Source organism: Ostrinia furnacalis, unplaced genomic scaffold, assembly GCF_004193835.3.
Source record: "Ostrinia furnacalis isolate ACB-3 unplaced genomic scaffold, ASM419383v2 OfSCF1126, whole genome shotgun sequence".
NCBI classification, from domain to species: Eukaryota; Metazoa; Arthropoda; class Insecta; order Lepidoptera; family Crambidae; genus Ostrinia; species Ostrinia furnacalis.
In genome coordinates, this window is record NW_021131365.1 from 563,977 (window position 1) to 589,634 (window position 25,658).

The following is a 25,658-nucleotide window of genomic DNA, read 5'->3' on the forward strand; positions in this document are numbered from 1 at the left end:
TGGGTGTTATTGGCAAATGGAATGAACTTCGATTTCCCATTGATTGATCGAGATTCACGTAATCCTAGTGGTTTATTAATTACACTTCAGCCAGTCAACCATTTCCATTTAAATATGAGCTTGACGGATGAGTCTAACAACGAACGAATTCGAGAACTGGAACGTGGAAATCATTTTTGCGGGTTTCATTTCGTTGTAGGAATCTTTTCATTAAAGTTCCTAGCTATGTTTTTGTTACCTTCAGAATCATTGCACCATACTAATCATAGTTTTGTTTCCAGCAATGAAAGCGGCCATACTGATCCAACAATGGTACCGGCGGTACCTAGCCCGGATGGAGGTGCGGAGACGCTACACGTGGACCATCTTCCAGAGCATCGAGTACGCTGGGGAACAGGATCAAGTCAAAGTAAGCGTTTATTTAATAAGACAACTTAGAGATGCCGGTAGAGAAGGGCCCAAAAGGCTTAGAAAATAGTTTGTAAAGTGTTCGCGCGGAGCAAGCAAGAATTTTCTTGAGAAAACATGTTATTATTATTAGAGTAGAATTGTGTTGCGCATGTTGGCACTATTTTAAAGCAACAAAGATCAAGGAATGATTGGGTGCCCACTGGTTAAATGTAAAAAATTTTAGGTATTAAGTTGTGATGTTGGTAAAGTGAAAAGCGATTTGTTTTGAGCCACTACTGATTATGGAGTAATCTTGTCAAAATATTTGTTGAATTTAAAGCGTGGGCGAAGTGAAGTGTCTACGCAATTCCGACGAGATTGTCAAATTAATAAAGGAACAAAATTACAGCTTCAGTAAAATAAGTGTTGCGCCATATAATTAAATTTACTGTCCTGTCTTGCTTCGCTAAAATTCTTAAATGTGAATTACTTGCTCTTCCGTGTGAACCGAGATTTACATTTTATAAATAGCAATCTACAGCTAATTTTCGATTTAAAACGATTTTTTAAAATAATTTCGACTCTAGTACCTATTTTAAAGTTTTTCCCTTGCGTGATCAGATCAATCATGGAACTCTCTGCCACTGTGTTATATTGGCACTAAGAGTTGAGGCCGCATCAGCCGTATATTACAAACAAACTCTTTAGCCATGTGTCTGGCCACTTAAAAAGTTTTTGGGCCAATTTCGTTTGTCTTTTGTTCTCCTTGGGGATTTTTGCGCGGCAAGATTTGCGTGTCACGTCTGCAGAGTCTGTGTTAATTTTGTTATACGAAGTGGTATGTACGTACGTACAATATATTATGTCCAAAAATGTATGTATATTCATTCGATTTGCCGGCCTTATTATTAGAAAGCTATCATTTGTAATCTATTGAATTCACGTAAAAACAGTGAACAAATAATAAGACAAAAACCATTAATCTATCGTTGATTGTGCAGAACAGAATTTATGTAACATACCTAGGCTTAATTTAAAGGCAAGCACACAACTTTCAACACAAATGTAATGTAGGTATAACTATTTCAGTAAAGTGTTAACTATTAAAACTTCGTGTAGAGGGCTGATTGGATTTTCCCTTCGATGAAACATTAAAATTGATCGACATCTGGAAGCTTAACTTGTTCCAGTTTCAGTTCTTGATTTTTGGTATAGCGAACAATGCAGGTTAAATCGTAACTATTTACTGATTAAATAATGTAAATTTTTGAGGGCACATCTGCTCCTCTCGTCTTCAACTAAATGTGGTTGAGATAGCAATCACAAACTTAGTGAACTTTATGAAGAAGAAGTCTTATAATACTTAGTTACTAGAGATATTTAGTATTCAGATGATCAGATCTACAGTGTGTTAGGTAAATGGGTATATGATCCGACACTAGCCCATGTTAACATGGGCTACTAAATGGTATAATGAAGTCAGAAAATTGATATCTTCATTTTAATTATTTTAATTTTCATACAAATCTGATTTTATAAAATTAATTTTGTATGAAAATTAAAAAAATTAAAATGATGATATCAAATTTCAATGAAATTTCTAACTTCACCATACCGTTTATATGACCATGTTAACATGGGCTAGTGTCGGCTCATATACCCATTTACCTAACACCCTGTATAGAAGCATTATTATTACGTCTCGTCGTTTCTTAACTCTTTAAGCCCCGTGTGTGTCAACATTATTAAATAATTCTATTTGCCTCCCTACCACCAAACAATGAAAGAGAACTCATAAAATTGGATGTTTTCATTCCGTTTTCCCTGACCTTCAAGGCAGGTTGAGTAGAATTAGCCTAAAATTCAAATTACATTAGAAGCAGTTTGGCATCTGCTTAACATCTTAACTTTTTTAATCTCAAAATGAAATTTTTTGATATGATAATACCTACATATACCTACTAAAAATTAATTTTGTATAGCACAATAATTTTACTCATGCATATTCATAGACATACTGAATTATTAATTTTCTTAAGTGACGGCTTTGTTAACGAATGTCTAAATACTCATTGAACACTTCAACTCGATCATTCAGTCTCACTGAACAAAGCGGTTTGCAGTCACGTTGTATTCCCGTCAAACAAAACGTTTGACTTGGAAAACAGTTTGTCTATTAATAGGGACACAATAATTTTACCTAAATTAAGAGCGTTTACGCCGTTTGGCGCAAAAACAGTACTTTTTCAACTCGTTACAATCATTAACCAGTAATACTACAAATATGTTATAGGCATAAATAGTTAGGCAATTTTGTCGTCTAAATAGTTAATTGAGAAAATATTGCGATTAGTTTCGTATTTAAGAATTCTATCAAGATAAGTCCACACAGGTTTTGTAAATTTCCACTTTAGCGTCAGTTTACAAGCTGAATTTTTTTATAAAAATACTGTGAAAACGATTTAACAAACATTTATATCCTATAGCATAGATCCTTGGGCAAATAGTTATCTGAGAAAATTTTTAGATTTAAGCATTTTACAATAAGAAATCACAAATTAAAAGAACGTGAAATACCCAAAAATCAAAGTGATTTTTTCACCAATTTTCTTCCTTTATTCAACATAAAAATAGCTTAATATAATAAAACAACATCTTCTTTAAAATATTTACTTTGAAACGATATTTAATTCATTGTTATTGTTTTGCTATAAACATTTGAAAACTATTAAAAAACGCCGCGCGCGAATCATTTCCAATGATGCCCCTTGAAACGCCGCGCTTCGCGTAAACGCTCTTAAAATATACTGAGATTAATGCTTTACTTTTTAATACGGTGTAATACCAACCAATCATACCGTGTTAATTATTCACATTGGATCTTAGCTGCTAATATTGAATCTCAAGAAAAGGTAAAATAACCTTTTCCTTCTTTGGGACATGGTAAATACTCCAAATTAAATCACGCTCTTAACGAAGCTTGTTGTTAGAAGAAGTTACTTAATTGAAAATTTATCTTTTTGTTTTGTGATATATTTATTAGCATCGTAGCATAATAAACACGTAGACACATGCCGACAAAATGGCTATTTAAAAAAAGTTACTAAAAGTATAATTATGAAAGTAAAGTAGGTCCTTTAACTTTCCTTTGAGTACATGTATGAGTGTGTGGGATACTCAAATATTTAAAACCTGACTTTTCCTCAGAGTATGCTAAAGAATATTTCAACAACTCTTTAAATTGGTAAAAGAATTCTGAATATAAAAATCTAGAGAGTTCTTAAAGCAGGGTCCGTTGTTTACTAACACTCAATAATTTGTGTTTAAGAAGTACCTCTACATACTTATTTTATTTTCTTCCATGATGCTGTGACTAGGGAATGTGACCCCTAATAACAAGAACTTAAGGGCCCACATTGTTTAGCTGGACGTGACGCCGTCTGTACAGTGTTCTGGGATGCTTCCTAGAGCTATCAGTCTCACCAATTTGCACATCAAGTCCAATTAAAACTCTGTAATTCGTGCGCTTGGCCGAATTGATTAAATTTCGTACTTAAGCGTCCAATTTAAACAAGGAGTTGGCATATTTTGTGGGCTCCGTTTTGTATTTTAATTATATCTTCCCATTAAGTTGTTTATTTCTTAAGAAATAACTATTTTTAAATAGCAACGAAATACATACAAGCAGAGAAGATACTATATCAATTAGATTCCTATGTGGCTCCCTAAGGGAGTATTGTTATATTTGAACAACGGAATCATCGCTCAAAGGAGGTTTAATAAACTGGGGCCCTGAAGTCAACATTAATAAATCACTGTGCTGTTTATTTCGTTAAGCTTCCGTGTACACAGTTTTAGAAATGTAACTCGCTTTAAAAGCGTAGGTAAATATGACAAGTTCAAATAAAGTCGACAACACCAAACTCTTAGGCTGAGTTGCACCACCTAACTTTAACAGTAACTATGACGATAACCGGTGCTTTTTGTATGGAGTTTGACAGATTTTTGACGTTTAAGTTAAAGTAAGATGGTGCAACCCAGCCTTAGAGTCCTTTTAAGCTTTCACTGCGCTAGATGAGTCATTATCTCGTAGCTAACCAGGGATGCGCCAATCCGTTCGGATTCAGATTTTTTTAACCGGTTCACGTTTTATAGCCCATCGATTTAAAATCATAGGTCACAAAGAAAAAAAAACTCATTATCAAAAACAAGAGAATTCATAAATAAGTACCTGATTTATATCGTTTAATTCCATAAAATGGTAGCATCCAAACCAAGAGTAGTTCCACGAATTATAAGCCAGTGTTATTCTTGTATCGTACTCGTAGCTATTTGACTACATCCTCGTAAGCAAAATTTAAATATTGCTCCTGAATTTCTGACTTAAGTCAATTCAATTCAATACGAGTATCTTTATTGCATTCTATGTTGTACATAAGGTCTTAAACAATATATTGTACAGTCTCGAACATAGACCCAGTTTGGGCACAGCAACATTGTGTTTTACAAACATTTATTTATTATCCATTAATTCGGCATGCATATTAGTGTTTAGAATTTCAGAAATAAAAAAAAAATCTTAATGTTAACTGGAAGTAGTCCCTAAATAACATTTACATTGGCTTCTTTTTATTTGATTTTTTTTATTTTTTTCGGAGAAGGTCCAAAGTCGCACAACCCTAGAAAACTCATTATGGTCTATTCTATGCAATTGTGAGTTTGGGGGTGTAGCGGTAGCGCTTGACCGGTTTGGCGGGAGGCGCGCATGAGTGGTCAGTGGTCGCCGCCATTGATCATCCATGCGGCTGCACAGTCACGCGCAGCCGCAGCGCGCTTCTCATTGTAGGGCATTCTCCCATTAATCTAGATAATCTGAGTGCTTCAGAAATGAGCATAAATGCTGTTAATTGTTGTTTTTGGCTCTCCAATTTATTTTATAGGTTAATTTTTTTTTTAATAGAAAACAATATTTATATTCGACTGATGAAAATTGAGTGGACACAATGAATGTAATGAAATATACCAAGGAATTCAAAACTTCATGTGAGTTGTAGAGGTTTATATGATGTAGGTAGTAGAGGTAACAAAAGAAAAGAAAAAATATCGGGTCTTCATTTACTTACTTGGCTCAATACATTGACGATGACCATGACCATGCGTTGACCTACAAATCATGGATATGGTTTTATATAAGTATCTTTTATATTTTAAATGATCTAAAAAAGGCTTACGTATAACAAACCATAAATATTGCTTATTCTGTTGCAAGTAATTTATTGCATAATACCTCCTGCGAGTGTAAATAAAAGTGGAACATCTGCGTGCTTTCCAAGTTTTGTATAGAAGAAAAAAATCCGAAAACCGAATAACAGGATCCAGAAACTAATAGGAACTATGCCCGCATTTCAAGAGCTGCTCGGTAACGAGTTTTGATTTTGTATGCGGGGAACGATTCCTTTTCAGGGTAGGTACGGCTGACAGCCAGACTGACTTGAGCTGATGCCTTACAATTAATCTAGCTAAGGTTATTATCATCGCCGTATTTTTTATAAGGCCTTAGTCAAAGATTGTCCTAAATATTACATTAGTCCTTTAATCAATGATTCTCGCTGGGTGTTGTGTCAACAACATACGTTCATGAATAATTTGTAAAACAAACAAGTCAAAATAACCTTGTAACCGTTTCTTATTGTGTAGACACATTTCCCCAATACCAAGTGAGTAGATGCCGACCCAAACTTCCATTTATTCGTAAAAGGGCTATAGATATTCGGAACAAAACTTTTTATAACCGTTTTTATCGGAGAACTTGTGTTTCCACATTATATTACATATCGGGTTCGGATCTTCAGATTACGAGATCTTTGGAGGGATTTCATGCATATGTATGTAGCCAGAAATCGGAATTCTGTGATTCTAATCTAAAGCCACGTTCATGCTTACGCGGAACTAAGAGCGGGTTTCAAAGCAGAGCGTTGAGGCTGTTTCTCTGCACGATTTTTGTTCTTGCAAATGCCTTTGCGAAATCTAGACTCAGTAACTACATAAAATTAGTGTCTAATATGCCAACAATAGAAAAAGCACTATAATATGACAGTTTATAATAGTTACAGATTGCTTGAACTCGTGTTTCATGAACGCTGGCATACTAACGTATTACCAGTAAGATGTTACGTCAAGGTAAAAATCATTCGTCCGCGATAAGCTTTACTTTACATGGCGGAGAAGAACGCTTACTCACCGATAAAACTTTAGAGGTAGGCGGATTGCTGGAAAATTGAACTGAACATGAAAATTAAGTTTCGAAGTCAGTTTCATTATTTTCAAAAAGTTTGAAAAGTTGGTTTTGAGGTAAATTTTTACACATTACAAAAAAGCTTATATTCCACAGGGGTGTTATAAGTAAACTAAACATTTTTGTACTTTGCGGTATATTTTTTAATCTGAATAAATGAACTCTTTCAAGAAATAGTAATTTTCCGTAATGTCTGAAAATAAAATATAAACTGTATTAATTAAATTATACTAATTAATTACTCGTACTAACCAAATAATTTATAAATGTGTTTTTAAAAAATATATAACATTTTTAATCACGGCAGATTATTTAATCTGTGGGCAGTCAAGATGCGCGCGAAAATTTCCTCGCGCCATATTTACAAAATAATTATTGTCTATTGCTTCCCTTGGTTCTAAGCCACGGTATTTTCAAATATTTAAATAAAAAAAAAAAATAAAAAATTACCTATTCCTAACTATTGTTTAAAAAAAGCGCGGGAAACGTCGGTTTGTTCGGTCGTCCTTTTTTTGCTCTTTTTGAAATTTAATTATTTAATTAGTATATTGTATAGGATCAGTTGTAAAATAGTGTGTATATTAATTATCTGTATATATTTAATATAATTAGTGTAAAAATTCCTGTACATTGGTAAGTTTTTCACTTTTATAAAGTTTCATGGATGAGTCCGATGATCCTGGCGGGACCGGCGTCCCCCAGGTATCTAATTTTGTTACCATATCACAATGTTCTGAAACCGAAGGATCTCAAAGAGACACTGATTGTTCGGATGCTGGTCAATCTAGCTCTTCTCGGAAACGTTCTATAAACCGTAAATATTGTAAACATTGCAACAAAAAGAGGAAACATAGGTCAAATTCATCGAATGAAAATAATAGCTGTTTATGTGACAGTGAAAGTAATCAGCCTAATATTTTTATTAATCCGCCTGATAACTTTGTAGTTCCAAACTCTCCCATGTCGGAACCCATTGCATTGAACTCCACTGAAAGCCCAGCCCCAAATCCTCGTGTATCGACTTTTGTAGGCAGATCTCGCTACGAAGCTTCTGATGCAGCCCCTTACTTAATTCATGTGCTTAAAGATCAAGACCCATCAAATGAACGTCCATCTAACATTCACCCGATTTCATTCGGCCAATTTTTGAAAAAGAACAAGTTTAAAAATATAGTTAATGGCAGTTTGAAAAAGATTGGTAGAAACCGTATTGTAATTTCATTTTCAAATTTTGAGGATGCAAACAGTTTTGTTTCAAGTGCATTGTTAAAACAATATAAATACAAAGCATTTATTCCAGCAGCTAATGTGACCCGTATGGGAGTGGTTAGAGGAGTGCCAACTGATTGGACTGATGATGAGGTTAAAACTAGTATTTCAGTGCCCATAGGTTGTGGTGATATTTTAAAGGTCAGACGGTTTAAAAGGAAAGTAACAAGTAATGGTAAAACTGAATTTGTCCCTACTGAGACTGTTGTCCTGACCTTTGATGGCCAGGTCTTACCTAAGCNAAATTACACCATATTGTTAATGACATTGAGCATACATTTTTTTAAATACCTTCGCGAAGTAAAACTTCTGTACGTAGTACTTATTATTATTCTGTGGTTGTACGACGAATAAATGGCACAAAATCTTTAAGCAATGGTTCACCCAGGAATTAAACATTTTCAGTTTGAGGCAGTCTGTTCATAAATATGTTTAATATATTCGATAAAGAAAAAAAATATAAAGTTTGACCGGCGATTAAGCAATAATTTTAAAAATTTTGAGCCAATGGAAACTTGTAGAGATAGTAGACCTCGCAGCCAATAATTAGCAATATAGATTTATTGCTGCGTTTGGTATGCCGAGCTGTGTAGACGGACGATTACCTTTATTGCCGCTTAAATACTTCATTCACAATAATTGCTTGCCTATTTTAATGTCCCGTCCAACGATATTATGCACTTATTTATGGAGATTCCTCTCACATTTATCAATTTACTAAAATTGTTGTGATGCTTGGCATTTTACAACGCATTTAGCGAGAGAACATTTTTAAATCGATCCATATTTAATTAATGCGTGGTAATAGTGCTGGCTGCAAAAAATTATTGCTGCGCCAAGAAAAAGTAAATTTAAAAATAATTTGAACGTCAAAAAGCGCGCGAAAAATCTCTAACAACTGGCAAAGAGGTTTGATTGCCATTAAACAAAAGAAAAAATGCATCGAAAAGCTATAGAAAAAAAAATCTTTTTCATTTGTTTTTAGACCCGATTGTATTAGTTATTACTGATTGTTCATCTGAATTACTAATAATTAAATGGTAGGTTATATTGTTATTTATTTATTTTCATAATTTTAACTTTGTTTCAGGTAACGAAATTAGATGATTTGAGTCCCATCATATTTTTGAACCGAACCAAAGCTGAGCTGAACTGCACCGCTGGATCTATGCAGGTATGTTTATAATAATTATTTTTAGATTATTAATGAATATTAATTTTTAAATGTAGCCTCTAGGATCTCCCACTTATTTCTGTCCAGAACTAGTCGCACGTAAGCCTTTGGCGAAACTGTGCGCTCATCATTTTGATTATTTGTTCATTTTTCGTCAAAACCATTACTTTATTAAGTAAGATGACGCATTTCATTAGTTAATTTTGGTATGGTTTATTACCAAATAATTTCGAGACAAAACCACTGTTGTTGTACAAAATTTAAGTAAGAATGGTAATATTATAAGAAAATGTGCGAATACCTTATAATTTTGTTCTACAAGATCTATTATAAGTAACAGAAAAGTAAGGAACTGTGAATATATTTTCTCCTTACGTCCTATGATAGCGAAACAGCCGTGCCACATAATATTTTAAGACGTAGGTAGAGTTTAGAGTTAGAATTTTGTAGAATCAGAATCTCGGAATTATTGAAGCTCTAAATGAGATCTGATAAGTTTATCACAATGCCAGCCATTGGCAACATTTTACATGAAAATGTTTTTCTGTGATCTATATTTTCTCAATTGAAATTTAAATCTTGCATCTACCGTAACTCTGAATGGGCCCTTAACATCCGTCGAGCGCCCAGTCGGCAGTTCTAACGGCACCGCGGTTACCGTTCATCGCTTTACGGTTTGGTAATAGGTCGTAATAGCTGATCGACATAAGTATTAATTTGTCAGGTTTTTAGATATTAAAATTGTTGGTGCAATCAAAATTTGAAGTTAGAGCCATCGTGGGTGGGTTTTTTCAAGAACATTTTGTGTTTTGTTGATGAATAAAAAGAGCATGCGTGGCATTTAGGCCTAGGATGCGCACCGCGATAAGTTTTTATGGCGCTATTTTATCGATTTTACGCGATAAGCCCATACGTTTGTCGTCTAAAATAATCGATAAGATTTTATCACGACGCGCATCCGAGCCCTGCTGGTAGTTCTAGTGTATTGCAATGCGAGCTGCGATTGTAGGTTCAAACAATGTTGAGGGTAAATGTAAGGGCTTATTCCCAAGGAGACATCCAGTTTTTTTGCAATAACTGTTTATTGCAGGATTCCGTTTAGCATGTGTTTCATTATTAACGGTCACATGAACATCCCGTTTGCAGTGAAACCCCGCAAAAAGCCGATTCGTTCGAATTTCAAACGTGTTTGCGATATAGCTCGCAGAATTGCTTAAATCAAGTGCAGTGGGCGGGGCATAGCTCGTAGAGACGATGGCCTTTGGGGCAGAAAAGTTCTCGAGTGGCGACCACGGGCTGGAAGACGTACCGTGGGCAGGCCTCCTACTAGGTGGACCGAAGATTGGTAAAGGTCGCGGGAAGAACCTGGATGCGGGCAGCGCAGGACCGTTCATTGTGGAAAACCTTGGGGGAGGCCTTTGTCCAGCAATGGACGTCATTTGACTGAAACAAACGATGTGTGTTCACGTATAACAATCCAGTTTTGAGGGATCCTGCATTACTGGATTGCCGTGGGAACGAGCCCTTAGTGTGTAGAGTAGGCATTAGGTACACGAAGTTATTATGACCGTTTATCGTGTCGATAACTGGGAGCTATCTCGTTAATTAACTATGTCGTCGATATCCAATTAATGCTACAGAAATTAAGAAAGGTTTCTCACGCTCGTATGAGGATCATGTTAATGTTGTTATGTATAAAATTTAGCTAGGGAATATTTTTTAATATGGCCTTTTATCTGTTGCCGCAATTACTCGTAAGTACCTACTTATTCAGACGGATTTTGCAAAGAATGCAAAAGAAAGAAGGAATATCTTTCTAGATTCTTTTATTTTCTTTAGGTTCGTTCGATTCAGCCAAATGACGTCCTCGCTGGACAAAGGCCTCCCCTAATTTCTATAACGTCCGGTACTGCGCTGCCCGCATCCAGGTTTTTCAGTGACCTTCACCAAATCGTCGGTCCACCTAGTGAGGGTTTCTTTAGGTATCAGGAGGAAATTAAAAAGACTAGAAAGTAACCATTTCTAGATAATTATAATCGCATAACATTATGTCAATTATTTTTACTTGTTTACAGGTAGAGCTGAAATTCCACGAGAAGTACTACGGGATTGCCTACGCGGACTTCGACCGGCATTCTGCGTGCCAGGTCGCGGGCAAGGGAGCTCTGTCTTACCGGCTTGAGCTGCCTTTGAAGGGATGTGGCACACGACAGGTAAGGACGCTTAGAGCTATATTTTTGTTACTGTGTGGTGTTGCGACCTTTGTATGATATGACGTGGTTGTGTCACACAAAACTATGACACAAGGACAAAACAGAACTCGCGAACAAAAAATCCCTATCACAATATTTTAATAAGTTTGCGGCTATAGAAAAATTAGAGCAATTTCCATAGCAAACTTTTAATTGATATTTTCTATTTCCCCTTAAAATTAAAGATGTTTTTTTTTAATTTAGAAACAATACTCCTGGTACGATCGCACGAGCCGTAGATCAGCCGTGAGATATTGCTATTGAATATCCCAAGGAGACCAGTCTGTACAGGAGAATAAAAAAATAAGCAAGCATTTCTTTTAACTCTTTTTGATTAAAATTCTGTTTAATTTATATTCAGTATGCATCTGTTTACTTTTTACTGTACTAGACTTTTTTGTCGCCTCGATAGTATCATGTTTCTTTTATACCTAAGAAAAAGAAAAAAGACAGACATCTGTCACGGTCACAAAAGTCACCAAGGCGCACGCGCCGATAAATTAGGTATAAAAAAATCCCCGCTGGGGATAAAAAAAATTATTATTCATTGTTTGATTCTTATGTCACATCAATAACAATTTAATTCCAGAACTTAAGGGGTTAAAACTTAAGCCCTGGTCTTCCTAATATTAAATAAATATCCATTGTGACAGGACCCTCTCCGCGTGTTCACCAACAACATAGTGGTGCGTTTCCACCCGAACCTGGAGATGGAAGGCGACGAGGTGATCACCATCGTCTGCCGGTACCCGCCGCCGGTGGTGCAGGAGCCGATCTTCAACCCTATCTTGGCCCCGTGAGTATTGTAACTGATTAGGTTTGTTCCCATGGAGACAGGGCCTATAGGAGTTCCCGTAGGACCCTCTACTGTTCACCAACAACATAGTGGTGCGGTTCCACCCGAACCTGGAGATGGAAGGCGACGAGGTGATTACCATCGTCTGCCGCTACCCTCCGCCGGTGGTGCAGGAGCCGATCTTCAACCCTATCTTGGCCCCGTGAGTATTGTAACTGATTAGGTTTGTTCCCATGGAGACAGGGCCTATAGGAGTTCCCGTAGGACCCTCTACTGTTTAACAACAACATAGTGGTGCGATTCCACCCGAACCTGGAGATGGAAGGCGACGAGGTGATCACCATCGTCTGCCGCTACCCTCCGCCGGTGGTGCAGGAGCCGATCTTCAACCCTATCTTGGCCCCGTGAGTATTATATTGAACTTGTGGCGATATCTATAAAAGCGCCACTAGGTAGACTAGTGGTAGTCATCATCCAACAGATGGCGCTGACAGAGACTATATGACTGGTATACGCTACCGCGCCTTGCGCCTACAAACCTACATCGCGGTATCAGACTTTTCTACCCTGCCTAGTATAAATAGAAAAACCGAGATTGTAACAATTGGACCTTGGTCCCCGAGCACAACACCTGCTGAAGGAAGCATTCCACCTTATCGTGGTTGATCCTCAAATCCCAAACTGATTATGGCTTGTTCCCATGGAGACCTCCCGTAGGACCCTCTACTGTTCACCAACGACATAGTGGTGCGTTTCCACCCGAACCTGGAGATGGAAGGCGACGAGGTGATCACTATCGTCTGCCGGTACCCGCCGCCGGTGGTGCAGGAGCCGATCTTCAACCCTATATTGGCCCCGTGAGTATTGTAGGATTGATCTGGGTCCTTTCAGCACCAGCCTATATGTCTTGGGCAGCTAGTGCTACCTTAAGTAAACTCCGACAAACGTTACTTCGACATTACGTTACTCCGACACTACTGAATATCGACATGACTTTACTTCGACACTACACTACTCAGACAAAGGAAATACGCCTTGGCCGGAGAAAAGTGTCGGAGTAACGCAATGTCGAAGTAACGTTTGTCGGAGTTCAGTTTTTGAGCCGTCATGAGCGTACCCAGCTTCTGGCCTAGGGGGAGGAGTCATCTTTGGTTACAACGTTTGAATCAGCTCCTTTTCAAAGCGACTAAGCGCTTTTAGGCGAGTTCATATATTTTCTGCGAGATTAGGACTTGATCCCATCGCCATCATTTCAGCTATAGGACGCCCACTGCTGAACATAGGCCTCCCGCAATGATTTCCTCATCGCCCAGTTGGTAGCGGCCTATTCCATTTTTGCAGGGCCCCGTTTAGTCGTATAATGTGTTTTAATATTAACGTTCACACGAAGATCCCGTTTCCAAAAGTGATGACGGAATAATTCAGCCATAGGACGTCCACTGCTGAACATAGGCCTCCCCTAATGATTTCCACGATGACCGGTTGGTAGAGGCCTGCATTCAGCGCCTACCTGCTACCTTCCTTATGAGGTCGTCGGTCCTTATTAATTACAAATACTACTTCTACCACGATAATAGTTCGATTCAAAGGCAAACATGAATAATAAAACAAATTAAAAAAGATGACGATAATTTTAAATGCACATACAAATGGATGTTTAAATAAAAATGACATTGGACATGCACTGGATAGTCTGTTGACATAATATGATAATTTAAAATAACTACCCGAAGCAAACTATTGCCTGAAGTTATTATTACAAAAAACTAAATTAATGTTTTCATGTGTTTGTAACTGTAATTCCTTCCTTCTTGGTTCCATCATTCTCTATATAAAATTATTGTATAGGTTTTCATGAGTGACAAAAGGTCCTACAGCTTATAGTTTAAAATAGTACTTAGTTTAAATTTTCGGAGATCACTATTCCGTAAATTCACAAACAACAATAAAATATTTAACTCCCCAGAAGATCAAAAATAAACGTAATAAGTAGACATAGTATTAGGAAAACTATAAAATATTAACATTTACCTCTTTGATCCCTTTTTCTCTCTGTTAGGGTAATGCATCGTTTAACTAGAATTCTCTATTGATCCTTGGGGGAGGCCTATGTCCAGCCGTGGACGTCATTTGGCTGAAACGTACGAACGTACGACAAAGCTAGGTGACTGATGCCCGTTTTCACCATCAATCCCTATTTTTAACTGACTCCTATGGTAACACATAACAGGCATTTTGTTTTCATAGGGGTTACTTAAAAATTAGGGATTGATAGTGAAAACGGGCATGAGTGTCTTCCGCCACTTCTTCTCAGCACCAGCACATATGTTGTCCCGAAGTGTTGGTGGGCAAGCTATATTTGGGACGTATAATAAGTGCCCTGGAAAGGGCCTATGTACTAAACAAACTATTTGAATCTGATGGTCTCCCAGTCTACTATAGGTACAGTGTGTCCGGGCATGTAGTGATCAAACTTTAAGGGCGTAATCTATGGACAATTTTATCGATGAAAATACTTCAATTTTGGGGCCTGACCCATTTCTCGAAAAATTACATCGATTTAAGTTTTTAATTTTTAGTTTACACCTCTTCTTTAAAAACAAGTGAAAGCGTGAGTAGCTTAACATTAATAGGCAAATATTTTATATCATGCGATAGCCAATAAAATTATCTATTAGTAGAAGAAGAAAGCAGACACGTGTCATACATTTTATGGGAGTAAGAATGGATTTAATTAGAAAAATACATTACTTTTTTCACTTCTTTTTCAGTTATTTTCCAACACAAGAAAAACCAGGTCGTTAAGGTATGTTTTATTTGCATTGTATTTTTAGTATTTGAGCTATTCTACAAAACGAATGTAAATTTATTAGTCTACGTCTATTAGTTTCGACGTAATTGTTTAACAAAGATACCCCTTCCCAGCGGTTTCCATAGTAATTGGAATAGGTTGTGTGATTCTTTCAGGCCGTGCATTTTCGCATGTCGCGTGCGCTATGGAAACCGCTGGGAAGGGGTATCTTTGTTCAACATTTACGTCGAAACTAATAGACGTAGAGTAATAAATTTACATTCGTTTTGTAGAATAGCTCAAATACTAATAATACAATGCAAATAAAACATACCTTAACGACCTGGTTTTTCTTGTGTTGGAAAATAACTGAAAAAGAAGTGAAAAAAGTCATGTTTTTTTCTAATTAAATCCATTCTTACTCCCTTAAAATGTATGAAACTTGTGTCTGCTTTCTTCTTCTAGTAATAGATAATTTTATTGGCTATCGCATGATATAAAATATTTGCCTATTAATGTTAAGCTACCCACGCTTTCACTTGTTTTTTAAAGAAGAGGTGGAAACTAAAAATTAAAAACTTAAATTGATGTAATTTTTCGAGAAATGGGTCAGGCCCCTTTGAAGTATTTTCATCGATAAAATTGTCCATAGATTACGCCCTTAAAGTTTGATCACTACATGCCCGGACACACTGTATAGTTGTAACTTCCATGACCAGTTTATACTAATTCCACCATTATTGTTTACAGGAGTCCCGAAAATCCTTTACCAGTCGCTTCACCACTGGCAGGGACTCACATCCTGATGATCATCTGTGCTATACTCTTCTTGACGCTGCTGCTGCTTGGGTTGGGAGTGTCTTACCTCTGTCTGAGGAGACGAGCTCTGCCGGTGCCAAGGAAGCTGATCGATGACTCTTCTATTTCTATCATCAGTAGGGAGAGCATACAAGGTGAGTTAAATTGGTGGTCAATAACAGTGAAATGAAGCCTCAAAACAAAATAAACCAGTCAAACCTACACTGTCATGTATAAGATTAAGATATTATTACATACTTTATATATCAATCACTAGCTTTTGCCCGCGGCTTCACCCGCGTGAAATTTAGTTTGTCACAGATCGTCATAATTTATAGCCTATATGTTATTCTGGGTTATTATTAATTCATCAAAATCCGTTCAATAGTTTTTGCGTGAAAGAGTAACAAACATCCAGACATCCAAACTTTCGCATATACAGGGTGTTTGGTAAATGGGTATATGAGCCGACACTAGCCCATGTTAACATGGGCATATAAATGGTATGGTGAAGTCAGAAAATCGATATCTTCATTTTAATTATTTTAATGTTCATACAAATCGGATTTCATAAAATGTATTTAGTATGAAAATTTAAAAAATTAAAATGATTATATCAATTTTCTGATTTCACCATATTATTTATATGACCATGTTAACATGGGCTAGTGTCGGCTCATATACCCATTTACCTAACACCCTGTATAATATTAGTAGGATTGTAGAATCCGTCGAGTTCTTTTTTACCAAAGGATGCCAACTCTTTTGCCCTATTATCTATTTAGGGTAATGCAGTGTATTTGCGTCTATAGTCTATAGTGCTAACAAGAAAAAAAATTAACAAAGAGATACGAGCTTCCCACACAGACACGTGTTTTAAGACCACTTTGCAGATCAGCAGATTGCATATTTTTTGTCGGCCAATAGTTCGATCAGGCTGTTATTGAGTATGAACATGAATGGAAGTGCGCCGTACACCGATTTGGTATCGGCCGATTCTTCATACAACCTGTCATCCGCTTTGCAATGGAGTGAAGTCGAACCTTAATTTCGAACTCCTCCTATGTTCTTGTGATTAATTTCGTTGCGGGTTCAATGACAGTTTAACTTTCCCCGGGGACAAATATGACCTTCATTGGTTAGGTTTTTATGGCGGTCAAGCTGTAGATCCTGGCTACACAGGAGTTGCAGTGGTGGGAACGAGAGGTGGGAAACTGTAAGCCGACCATACTATCGGCCGACTAAAAGTCTGCACTTAGTCTGCGTGTTTCGGTGATGATATGATACTATTATGGTTTTCTCCAGAGGTGAAGATACCCCGAGCTCACCCAGTGTACCCAGTGGGAGCGGCTGAGAGCGCCTCAGTGGCGTCGGACACCATTCCCTCCGACTACCCGTCGGAAACGCCCAGTGAAGCCGACCACGCTCACGCCAACCAAGCGTTCGTGATCGACGAGTCGTACCACAGCGAAGGTATGTTTTTTGAGAATTTGAGAGTTGTGCACTTTTTGAGACTTTTGAAAGGTGACTTTTATAGAGCTGTGTACTTTTTGAGAGTTTTTTTTTGTAATTTTTGAGAGATGTGTGTACTTTTTGAGAGTTGCGTGCTTTTTCGAAACGTTTTGTTTGTAAAGATTTTTAAAAGATTATTACTTACATATGTTTTTAGTTGCCCTATTTACCTATAAATTATTTTAATTTAACACTTTCAAATGATTTGTTAATCATAGGTATCTATAATACATTACGTGTACCGATCACTGATATGAATTACCAATTAATGAATTACCAATTAATAAAATTATTATAACAAGGTTTAAGACGCCTATTTATTTATTAACAAACATAAATCATTTCTAATTTTAATTACATGAATTTAACACGTTACCTAATAATTTCATGATTTTTATGATATATTAAAATAATTAAAAAATTAATAAGAACTTTTAAAAAATACATTTCTATAAAAATATATAAATGTATAGGTGCCATAAAACTTAACACAATATTTAAACACTGTTTACTTTTATGCTGTCGTCTGTACACACGGCCACACTGTTAACTAGCCATTTCCGTTTTTGCTCTCGCTCTCATCAAATGGTGATTCTTTGCGATAGAACGAGACGACATGACAGGCAATGGATAGTTAACACTATTGCCGATGGCACCTACCTACATATTTGTCAAAATAAATATAAAAAAATCCCCATTTAAAACGACTACCAAAATTCTAACCTAACCTAACCTAACCACTAACAGGGTACGGCGAAGCGCACGAGACGAGCGCGTCTAACGGCCGCTTGGTGGCAGGACTGGCGGGGGTGCCGCCGCCGGCCTTCGACGTACGGGTCCGGGTTCAGCGACCGCCGGTGCCGCCGTCGCCGCCTTCCACCATCACGGCTACGGAGACCGATGCTGGTAGCATGAGGTGAGGATCATTATTCAGTGTTGACAACTCGACGGCTATAATTGTATATTTTTTTAATGAATTTTTCATTGTTAATCCTTAGTATAGATCAGTGGTTCGCAAAATTATTTAGTCTACTGCCCACTTTGAGAATAAATTATTTTTTAGCGCCCCCCATTTTTGTAGTCAAGAGTCGAGCTTAGTCGATGTCTAAGAGTTCTCGTAGTAAATGCCGCCTCCCAAGCCTGGGGTTCCGAAAGGTGGTCCGCGGAACCCTCGGGTTCCGTGGAAAGGCCGCAAGGGTTCCGTAAAAAATATTATTCGACGTTTCGCGACCGACGTTGTTCGCGCGCACCGACTTGTTTACGCACAAGGGAGGGGCAGGGCGTGCGGGCAGAGTAGTACGGGGGTTCCGCTAGAAAAAGTATAATCAATTAGGGTTCCTTGGCAAAAACAAATTGGGAAACCTTGCTCTACACAACGTCCCGATTTTTTTTCTGGGTCTCTTACCGCCCCCCTTTAAGCCTGCAGCGCCCACAAGGGGGCGTTATCGCCCACTTTGGGAAAGACTGGTATAGATAGAGTTCAAAATCAGTTTTCATATTAGTTGAGGCTCTAGATTAAGCCTTCCTATTGATGAACTTGAGAACACAGAACCTAGAAAGAGGTTGAGAAAATGAAGCGTTATTTTGGCAGTTTTGTTTTAAAGTGGAATATTTTACCTAATAAAATAATAATCGTATTAGTGAGCGTGAAACCCAGGAAAACAAAACAGTGATATGTAGGTATTACCTACTTCGATTATCTCGAGACGTCCACGTTAGGTCTTACTAAAGTGCCACGTCTTTACTGAAATTCAATGGAAGCGACAGGGGAGGTATCATCTTTCATTTATCAAACGAAATTAATTACATTTTTTGGATGAACTTGACCCTGACTATAAGTGGTGCTTACCGTACAATGAACCGTGATAGCTGAACGGTGAAGGGGTCAGACTAGCAGATTCGTGATCCGAAGAACGCGGGTTCGATCCCAGTCGCCGCTCAAATATTGTGGCGAACCCACACGTAACACACAAGCATTTTTAGCTTACCACGATACCACGAGTGGTTAATTTGTATTTACAAATTGCAATGAGGGCTATCGTTTTAGCGCTCACCAGTTAGCGCCACTGTTTAGAGTAAGGTCCTGTCACTTGCTATTAGCGAAGACAGTGGCACCAACTGGTGGGCGCTAAAGTGGTAGGAGGACTATCGCATTTGCACTCATCAAGATGGCGCCACTGTAGAGTAAGGTCCTGTCAATCGCCAGGGGTGCCAACTGTTAAGTATAAAAACGATAGCCCTCATTGCTAACATTCCTTCTTTTTTTTTTAAATAAAAAAGAGACATGTTAATACATCCCTGATAACAATCCATATTGCAGACAAACCATGATGATTGAGAACGAACGCCAAGAGTCGGTCCGCACGGTGTCGCCGGTAGCGCTACCGCTACCAGCGCGCGCGGCCCAGCTGCCGCCGCCCGAGCGCCCGCCGCGCCCGCCCGCGCACTACCACAAACAGGTGCGTTTACCCTACTAGGATGACGTGAAGCGTTGGGGTGCATTTACCTTACTTGAGTGAGGTGTGAGTTTTGGGGAAACGGTTCGGTCATGTTAGTTGTTCACTGTGCCAAACACCTTACTGGGGTCATGATATTATGTATTGCATTAGGTGTCGACGCGCTACGCCAAACAGCTGCGTTTAAATTACTCGGGTTAGGCGAGTTTTGGAGAAACAGATAGGCTTATTGGAATACACCAAAAAGCTACGTTTACTTTGCCGAATGACGGGCGACTTTGAAGAAATAGATAGATATTGGGAAGACAGGGGGGGCTGGGTACTCCAAAAAATGCTATACATAGTTTCGAATGTTGTCATCCCTTTCACGCAAAGCGAAATGCTAGCATGAGCAACGGTAGTCGCCGGTAGCGCTACAGTTACCAGCGCGCGCGGCCCAGCTGCCGCCGCCCGAACGTCCGCCGCGCCCGCCCGCGCACTACCAAAAACAGGTGCGTTTACCCTAATAGGGTGCTTTGCGAGTTTTAGGGACGTGGACAGGTCATGATTAATATACTTGTTAGTTGTCAAAGCATTGAGGCTACGATAGCCGAACGATATAGGAGTCGGACTGGCCCACCGCCGCTCGACTATTGTGGTGAACCACCCACTCATAACACAAGCATAATGTAGCTTACCACGAGTGGTAAAATTTTTGAATACTTTGTGATTAACTTAGTAACAATTATACATATAAATTCACAATAACAACAAGCATGTATCACGTTACTACTTTAGCACACATCACACACATCAAGGCACACATTTACTCAATAATATAACACACAATTAAAACTATCCACAACATCACATAACTCTAAGAAACATCTACATAATACACTACATTATGTTGTATTACTACATTTTAAAATAACCACATTCACAGATTCATTATAGCCTGACCAGGAACATAAAAACCCTCGCCATGTTGCGGAAAACTAATGGTACTAATTTCTTTTAATGGCAACAGTAACTGAAAACTTCATTGACATGTCACCTTGCATGTCAGTCTATTGTTGTCAAAGTGTAAACAAACTTTATTTTAAATGTTTGCAATTGATTTTGTGAATTAAATTGCTAAAATATTTTTATAGTCGTGAAAGAAAAGTGGTCCACGATGTGTTAATGTATTTGTCGAAGAGAAATACTAAGGGTTCGGACAATATTTTCATTGAATAATGTTTCCGACAAAGGTTGTCAAATTGACTGACATGTTTATCGTATAGTACAGTCCACTATGAAAATTAGCTGTAGTCTGTTTCAACTACCTATTTTAAAGTTTTTTGTCACTTTCTAAGTTTTGAATTTTATGGAATTGGGAAAGAAGTACCGAGTTTGAAGCGTTCATGAGCAGACATTGCAGTTGAATATTCAAGTTCTGAATTTGATTATTGATGAATAATAAAATAAATCCTACTAGCTCGATTGATGGTTTCATTTAATTTATTTAAACCAGGTTACCTTTAATAATATTTTTCGTTAGTTTATGAAAATATCAAATTAGCACGTAATCCTGAATCCTGATACATAAATTTAGCCTATTAATTTAACACATGTACGACTGTACTCAGTGTTGCACTATCAAATGCAATTGAAGCGCCTCTATGCCAGGGTTTTTATGTTCCTGGTCAGGCTATACATTGTTTTCACTGTTTAAATAGACCTTCTTGCAAGTTATTTTTAATTTTAGTAATTTTTTGAAAGAAATACCGACTTCTAAATACATAATATGTTTTTAACAATTTTCCTCTTGTTGCAAAATAAGAAATTGCAAGTTAGTCTACCAATCGATGGACGCAAAGAATATCACCTTTATAATAAATTGAACTGGTACGTAAGTTAAAAACATTTCAGTTGATATGACAAAAATGCTGTCCTATAAAAACCTCAATTATAATGCCACCCTGTGTCCTATGAGTAAGAGTTTACCTACTTACTCTATCGATTGCCTAGTGATTAAATTGTCAGCTCTACGTGCCATACAATAAAGTTTAATCTTTATATTAGAAGTTGTTTGTAAGACGGGTCACAAGACCCTAGTGTCCAATGAGTAAAAGTTTCTAAAGGCCGGTCTGTGAGCACGTAGAATTTTGTCCAATGACCCCAAGCTACCCATCCTTATCGCTCGCGCGTAATTATGTTGCTGTCGCGACTGTGCGACGGGCGCCCGCAGTGAGTGTGCGAGCGCGACAGCAACATAATTACGAGCGAGCGATAAGGATGGGTAGCTTGGGGTCATTGGTCAAAATTCTACGTGCTCGCAGACCAGACTATAGCCACTATCAGCTTTATGTCTTACACAATCTGTAAGAAGGTCACCTAACTCCATTACCATACTAACCAGGAGTGGTCGCGGCGGCCGCGCTCTATCGCCTCCCTCAACACTGAGATGACGGACACCCATTCGGTCACCGAGGTCACTGACCGGTCGCACGCCAGGATGTTCCACCTGAAGGTGAGTTGGTGGTGGAAGAAAAGTTGGTGGTGGAAGAAAAGTTGGTGGTGGAGAAAAAGAAAGAATAGCCTAAGGCTAAGAACTCACCTAGGCTAAGATTTTAAATCGCGCCGCGTGCTGGTACAAAATGGTCGCCCGCCGAGCGGGACCCGATTACAACCGCGCCCGCTTCGGACGAAAACCGCGTCGTGACATGTGCATTAGTTTTTACACAAGTATCTGCATTCTACAGAAGCTGCGGGCCCGCAACCGCCGCGGGCGCGGGTGAAAATCGCGCAATGAGTTCTTAGCCTAAAGCTTCAACCACAACAACGCGTGGCAGATCGCCATCGCCGGCGCGATCATTAGGCTAATGACAGGTCGCGCGACCCATGGCAGTCCGCTGTCCCATGTCAGACGATGGCAATCTGCACGCGTTGGTGTGGTGGTGGTTATAACGGTGCCGGCGTCAGTCTAGTCAAGCGAGATACGAGGGAAGTAAAATAAGTAAAAAAAATAAGGAAGGAGTTAAAAAATGATAAATAATGCATATTTACAGTTTAGTTGCTTTATTGCCTGGCAAGTATTGGAAAAGAACGCTCTGTATTTTTACATTAATTCAAAAATTAGTCGTATACATACATAAATCCTGCTTGTTTAGGTATTTGATGCTAGAGGGCTTTAATTTCGTTTCTGCCTACCACGTAATGCTGTGCTTTAAGCATAATTAATTATGTATGTTTCAAACAGGGTGTCGTTAAGTCAAAATCTGATTATAACTCTACATCGATTGTTCTTTTAACGGGCTCTCATTTAACTGAAACGTATCTATCTCCTACATCATAATAATTATCTCCAGTAGCTCCTATCATGGAGGCCATCTCATAAGCTAGGTCATGTCTCCACTTAGCGCTTGTTTTTATACTTTGATATGATCACAAATCTTCCAACCGTGTCAGTTTTTGTATTATTGTCTTGTTCATATACCTAGCCTATAATCTAAGCTTATCTTATAGTAAACCTGTTGTTAATGCTGGTTTTATTTGAACCACGATTTATCATGTCGTTCAAAGCTTTGTAACAATGCTGATTTAGATTTAAGCATGCTTCGACAGAGCTTAAAATCGATCCATGAATCTAGCAAATCCTTCCTGTGGTTTCGCCACATGATCCACTGCTGGACAAAGGCCTCCACCAAGGATTTCCATAACGTAACTACCAGTCCTGCGCTGCTTGTATCCAGGTACTTCCCGCGACCGTCACCAGATCGTCGGTCCACTTAGTGGGGGAGGTCCCCCACTAAGTGGGCAGGTGCCCACACTAAGTTTCCGGCCCCGTAGATGCTTGCATATGTAAATACTTATGCTCCAGTAAAACCCCTATTTTGAACTAGATGATTTCATTAGCTAGAAACCCCTGCTGCTGCTATAAGATTGTCACTTCGTCACAAAAAATACCATTCCGTAATATTAATGCTAATTTTTGCTACCAATCGATCAACATGGAAAGCATTGGGGGAGGCCTATGTTCAGCAGTGGACGTCCTATGGCTGAAATGATGATGATGAATGCTAATTTAGACTTTAGAATGCTTATACTTCAAGCTCAAAATCTTTATGAATCTAGTGAATGCTTTCAGTAAAACCCCTATTTTCAACTAGATGATTTTAATTGCTATATTTCCTTGAAGAAACCTCCTCCACCGCCGCCGATCATGAGCGAGCGCCTGGAGACGGAAGAACAGGAGATGCTGATGGAAAGCCTGGAGCCCATCCCGGAGACTCCCATCATGCCGGCCAGGTAAGGAATGGTTACGATATACCATAATATGAATGAGGGCCATCGTTTTGGCGCTCACCAAGTGCCAATTTAGAGTAAGGTCCTTGTCTTGTTGGTGGTACCAACGCAATTGTTGTTGAACACACAAACGATAGCGCTTATGTAAGGATAAAGTAATTTTCCTACTTGATCGAATCAGAAATATGGAGATCTGTAGGAGAAGCAAAGTAACTGAAATAGCCCGCAGAATTGGCCAACCTAAGTTTTACACGGTGCCATCTAGTAACAAATTAAGCAAATCTCGTGTGTCTATTAGTCAAATAATCTACTTATCACTCGCTTTCTATCATTCCTATGAGAGTATTGTCCTCAATACTTGACCGAAGGCTAGACAGGCTGAATAAAAAAATATGTCTGGAAACTTGGGAACTCTATCTTTTGTTTATCAAGAAGAACTTCACCCAAGAATTGTATTTCTGAACTCATTACTCGTTTAGAAATCTGGCTGCCTTTTATCCTATATTATTAAGGTTTATTAATTTCTCAGAAAACCAGAGATCACCTCACACGTAGTAGACGACGTGTTCCTTCGCACGATCACTGAGAAGAAGACAATCGAGGACATAGAGCGGCACAAGCGGCTCGTCACAGAGTACAAACAAGTGCCGCCACCGCCGCCGCAGTTTGACGTCACTATCAGAAACCATACATTGCCCGACGCACAGTGGGAGAACTTCTCAGACATTAGCAGTGCGTCAGGAATGACGCTGACGCCCAAGATGGAGAGAGTGCCTTTGTCGCTGCCGCCGCAGAAGTATATTGGTAAGTTTTAGCATTAGTTTAGAGCTAGGACAAAGCATTAAAAGTCCGTCATCTTAGACGAGAAGCAAGCGACATGGTAGAGTCGCAGTTGGACGTCACCATCAGAAACCACCAAATGCGTCAGAAATGATTCGAACTCTAACGTCAAAGATGGAACAAGTTTGTCTGCAGTGAAGATTTGAAACAACAACTTTTCTTTCACATTATCGGTTTTAAAACATCGCCTGAGGCACAATGTAAGAACTATTGTCTAAGAAAGTGTAATAAATAAGAATAACCACGATAAAAGATCGTCGCCACAGAGTGTTTGTTTGATTTCAAATTTTTAATATAGGGTTATCTCACTCAATTACTATTTTTTCTGAGGAATTTTTACTTTATTTTCAGGAAAAGGCGGCCCCGACCTGTTCTCCCCGGAACTAATCAAGCAGACCGACCGGTCACGTGACCACGTGTACCAGCCTCCCAGCTCTCCCGCAGACATGCCCCTCCTGCCAGAACTACCCCCAGCAAGGAACCCCTTATACAGAGAGGAGGACGATGAGGATGTCCCGGAACCGACGCCAGCGCCGCCCGTGCCTCCGAACTGGAGTGTGCTGACCAGGGTGCTGAAGACTGAAGCTCAGGATGAGGTGGGTAGAAGTTAAAAGTATTATAATAGTTGCCAGTAAGTTTTGCTTAACCCATTTAGCCTGCTAAATTGAGGTGGAGAAGTTTTCGATATGAAAAGAAGTGTCTTGGTTTCAAATAGTTTACTTGATTGATCTCTCAGCTCATCTACCTTAAAAAAGTTCTAGCTTATCTGTGAAGAATATCTGATTCCCTTTATAATGATAACTATTTGGGTTTTTA

At 38.6% G+C, this 25,658-nt stretch overlaps 1 protein-coding gene across 1 annotated transcript in view; it reads left to right on the forward strand.

Moving 5' to 3' along the window:
- The window catches only part of LOC114351274 (zona pellucida domain protein papillote), a 57,862-nt gene that overhangs the window by 26,447 nt on the left and 5,757 nt on the right, over nt 1-25,658 (forward strand). The window contains exons 3-14 of the mRNA XM_028302413.1: nt 282-409; nt 9,045-9,128; nt 11,204-11,341; nt 12,034-12,176; nt 15,718-15,920; nt 17,071-17,238; nt 18,025-18,193; nt 19,598-19,736; nt 22,117-22,227; nt 23,896-24,005; nt 24,532-24,806; nt 25,194-25,438. Of these exons, the coding sequence (XP_028158214.1) occupies nt 282-409; nt 9,045-9,128; nt 11,204-11,341; nt 12,034-12,176; nt 15,718-15,920; nt 17,071-17,238; nt 18,025-18,193; nt 19,598-19,736; nt 22,117-22,227; nt 23,896-24,005; nt 24,532-24,806; nt 25,194-25,438 (1,913 nt within the window). The remainder of the gene's footprint in view (nt 1-281; nt 410-9,044; nt 9,129-11,203; nt 11,342-12,033; nt 12,177-15,717; nt 15,921-17,070; nt 17,239-18,024; nt 18,194-19,597; nt 19,737-22,116; nt 22,228-23,895; nt 24,006-24,531; nt 24,807-25,193; nt 25,439-25,658) is intronic.